Source organism: Nyctereutes procyonoides, unplaced genomic scaffold, assembly GCF_905146905.1.
Source record: "Nyctereutes procyonoides isolate TBG_1078 unplaced genomic scaffold, NYPRO_anot_genome, whole genome shotgun sequence".
NCBI lineage: Eukaryota > Metazoa > Chordata > Mammalia > Carnivora > Canidae > Nyctereutes > Nyctereutes procyonoides.
In genome coordinates this window covers 70,988,292-70,991,360 of record NW_026575146.1, presented here as the reverse complement: position 1 = coordinate 70,991,360, position 3,069 = coordinate 70,988,292, and the positions used below count along the sequence as shown (strand labels likewise).

Genomic DNA, 3,069 nt, shown 5'->3' with positions numbered 1-3,069 from the left:
AGCATACATTTCTATTTTAAATATAATGGAGTGTTGAAATATTTAAAGTGCTTTCCTAAAAATGTTAGCATAATAGAGATATGTTCTAATCACATCACAGTAGAGTGTATTACACCACAGTCTATTAAAATATAGGCATTACTGGAGTAAAACCTGCTTAGTCATATTGTATAATATAATGATTCATTTTGCATCAAAACTGAAGTCAAACTGCTTTATTTTTTATGTCTATGAGGGATATACTAGCAATACTACAAAACTTTCATGTTTTCTTCTGTACTGAAAAAATCTGTAAATGAAGAGAACTGGCAATACTTCCAAAGAAGTGGGAACGTTTCTTGTAAGGTGTTGAATATTTCAAATTTTTCAAGTTATTTATGTTTTTCTGAACATTCTAAAAGATTTTATTTTATTTAACGAAGAGCGCACACAAGCAGAGAGAGAGAAGGGGGAGAGGTAGGCTCCCTGCTGAGCAGGGAGCTGAACATGGGGCTCAATCCCAGGACCCTGAGATCATGACCTGAGCAGAAGGCAGACGCTTAACTGACAAAGCCATCCAAGTGCCCCCATTTTTCTAATTCTTTTAAATTCTAGTTTAGCAATCTATATTTGTGGAAATTATTCTCAATTTTCAAATTAAGATATAGTTCTTAGTAATTTCTACAAGCTTTGAAAATCTCTTATTTAGTATTCATGTGTCTGCACAGTATTTCAGAAGATCTATTATATCAATTTTGATAAGACATTAGTTTTATGTCTTTTTCTACACTCCATTATATTTGCTACAATTCTCATTTCTGCCTTTGTTGGATTGACACTATATCTTTTTTAAAACTCTTGAATTGGACCTGTACAACATAAAATGCCTAGTGATGTATGTAATTTTTAATGTAAATTTATGGCTAACTTATTCCCTTTAAATACTTTTTCATTAAATAAATACCACAAGTTTGTACAAGAATTTTCTTGTCTTTTCATATACAAAAACTAGTTATCAAAACAGTGACTATCTTTTAGGTTTTTAATATTTAAAAATTTCTGAAAGTATAGTTTTCCATATACTATTATTTGACATAGGATAAACATCTAATTATAAAATATCCTATGGTTTTTGAAAGTTTGTGATATTGTTGCAAAATGAACCTTTTAGAATCTCTAAAAGATTTTTTTTTTTATTGGAGTTCAATTTGCCAACATATAGCATATCACCCAGTGCTCATCCTCATCCCGTCAACTGCCCCCCTCAGTACCTGTCACCCAGTCCCCCCGTCCCCCTGTCCACCTCCCTTTCCACTACCCCTTGTTCGGTTCCCAGAGTTAGGAGTCTCTCATGTTCTGTCACCCTCACTGATATTTCCCCCTCATTTTCTCTCCAAGAAAGGATTTTTTAAAATAATTTTTTTCATGTGTCAGTACTTTTAATGTTGTATACATCAAATTATAGTAAAAAGATGACTATAAACAACATGCAGCCCCTCTATTTTCATGAACAGCACAACAGATTACAGTAAACCAAGTTTATATTCCACCATCAAGTGTGGTTCTCCCATTAGTTCACTTTGTGACGGGTCATTAAGAATATCTTCAAATCCAATAGTCTCATCATTACCCCTTAAAATATCCAATGAAAGGTTTGAGCTTGGAAGAAATGGAAGACGCTGAACCTGCTGCACTGCCTTGAATTCCATTTGTAATTTTAGTGGAGCAAACAGACCCTGGATGTTTCTTAGTGTAGAAAAATTCATTTTATCTTGGTTGAGCTGGAAATTTTTTTCTGATAATTCAAGAGGATGACTGGGCAAAAGTTCATTTTTCACACAAGGTAGACCTTTTCGAAGAAGATCATGCTGTTCAAAAGGTCCACTTGCTGAAAGTTCAGTAACTGGAATACTGTCCTTCAGCTGAGATCCAAGTCCTCTGGCATTCATCTTCACTTGCTCTGTGAACAGCCGCTCGGCCCTATTACCGTCCTTAAAATAATTTTTTAAAGATTTATTTGACAGAGAGCAAGAGAGCACAAGCAGGGGGAGCAGCAGAGGGAGAAGGAGAAACAGGCTCCCCACTGAGCAGGAATCAATTCCAGGACCCTGGGATCATGACCTGAGCAGAAGAAGGCAGATGCTTAACCAACTGAGCCACCCAGACACCCCTAAAAAAACATTTTATTCAAGCCCAATTTAGGACAACTGCCCCAAATCAATATTGTTTTGTTCCATAAACATAAACAAAACACTCAGGTTATTCACCCTCACTCTCACCTCTGCTGTTGTGGAAATGGTAAAGGTCTCACCATGGATATATTAAGTAGGAGACATGGGAGTCCAAACTCACTCCTCTGCTTCCCTCAAGCTAACTAACATCACTTTAATACACAATATTCTACCTTCTAAATATCCTAATTCCTACTTGGATTTTATCTCGTCATATTTCCCAGCTGTCTCCTGAACTCTTTAAAAATATCCTACAATGAGATACCATCTCATACCTATTGAGACAGCAACTATAAAAAATTAGGGGTGCCTGGCTGGCTTAGAAGATCATGTGACTCTTGATCTCAGGGTTGTGAGTTCAAGTCCCATGTTGGATGTAGAGCTTACTTTAAAAAAAAAAAAAAAAGATCTTTTTTCTTGTTTATCTGTGTCATGTCAATTTGATTCTTAGCCTAGCTAGAAGGTCTCTGAAGATAGAGGAAACTCTTCTTCCCCAATAACCCCAAAGAACTAAACATATTCAATGTGACATTTGTACAAGTATGTTCAGAGCAACATTATTCGCAATAGCCAAAAGGTAAAAGCAACCCAGGACATTCATGGACACATAATGGATAAATAAAATGCAGTATACAATGGAATATTAGCCTTAAAAAGGAAGGAAATTCTTTTGTGTGCTACAAACTTGAGGTAAGGTTATTGCTAAGTAAAATAAGCCAATAACAAAAGGACAAATACTGTGTGATTCTATTTGTATGAAATACTTGGAGCAGTTGGATTCACAGAGCCAGAAAATAGAATGGCATTTGTCAAGGGCTGGGGGAGGGGAATCGTTTATTGCGTACATACTTACAGTTTG

The 3,069-nt window shown here is 35.7% G+C and overlaps 1 protein-coding gene across 1 annotated transcript; it reads right to left on the bottom strand.

Moving 5' to 3' along the window:
• Positions 1-1,387: 1,387 nt before the first annotated feature.
• LOC129500207 (proteasome maturation protein) lies at positions 1,388-1,985 on the bottom strand. Its single transcript, XM_055310387.1, has one exon. It carries the CDS (start codon positions 1,926-1,928, stop codon positions 1,503-1,505), a length of 426 nt encoding a protein of 141 aa, XP_055166362.1. The 5' UTR covers positions 1,929-1,985; the 3' UTR covers positions 1,388-1,502.
• Positions 1,986-3,069: the final 1,084 nt, after the last annotated feature.

Coding starts and splice junctions, on each gene's coding strand:
- LOC129500207 (XM_055310387.1), bottom strand. CDS start 1,928: ATGAATGCCAGAGGACTTGGATCTCAGCTGAAGGACAGTATTCCAGTT.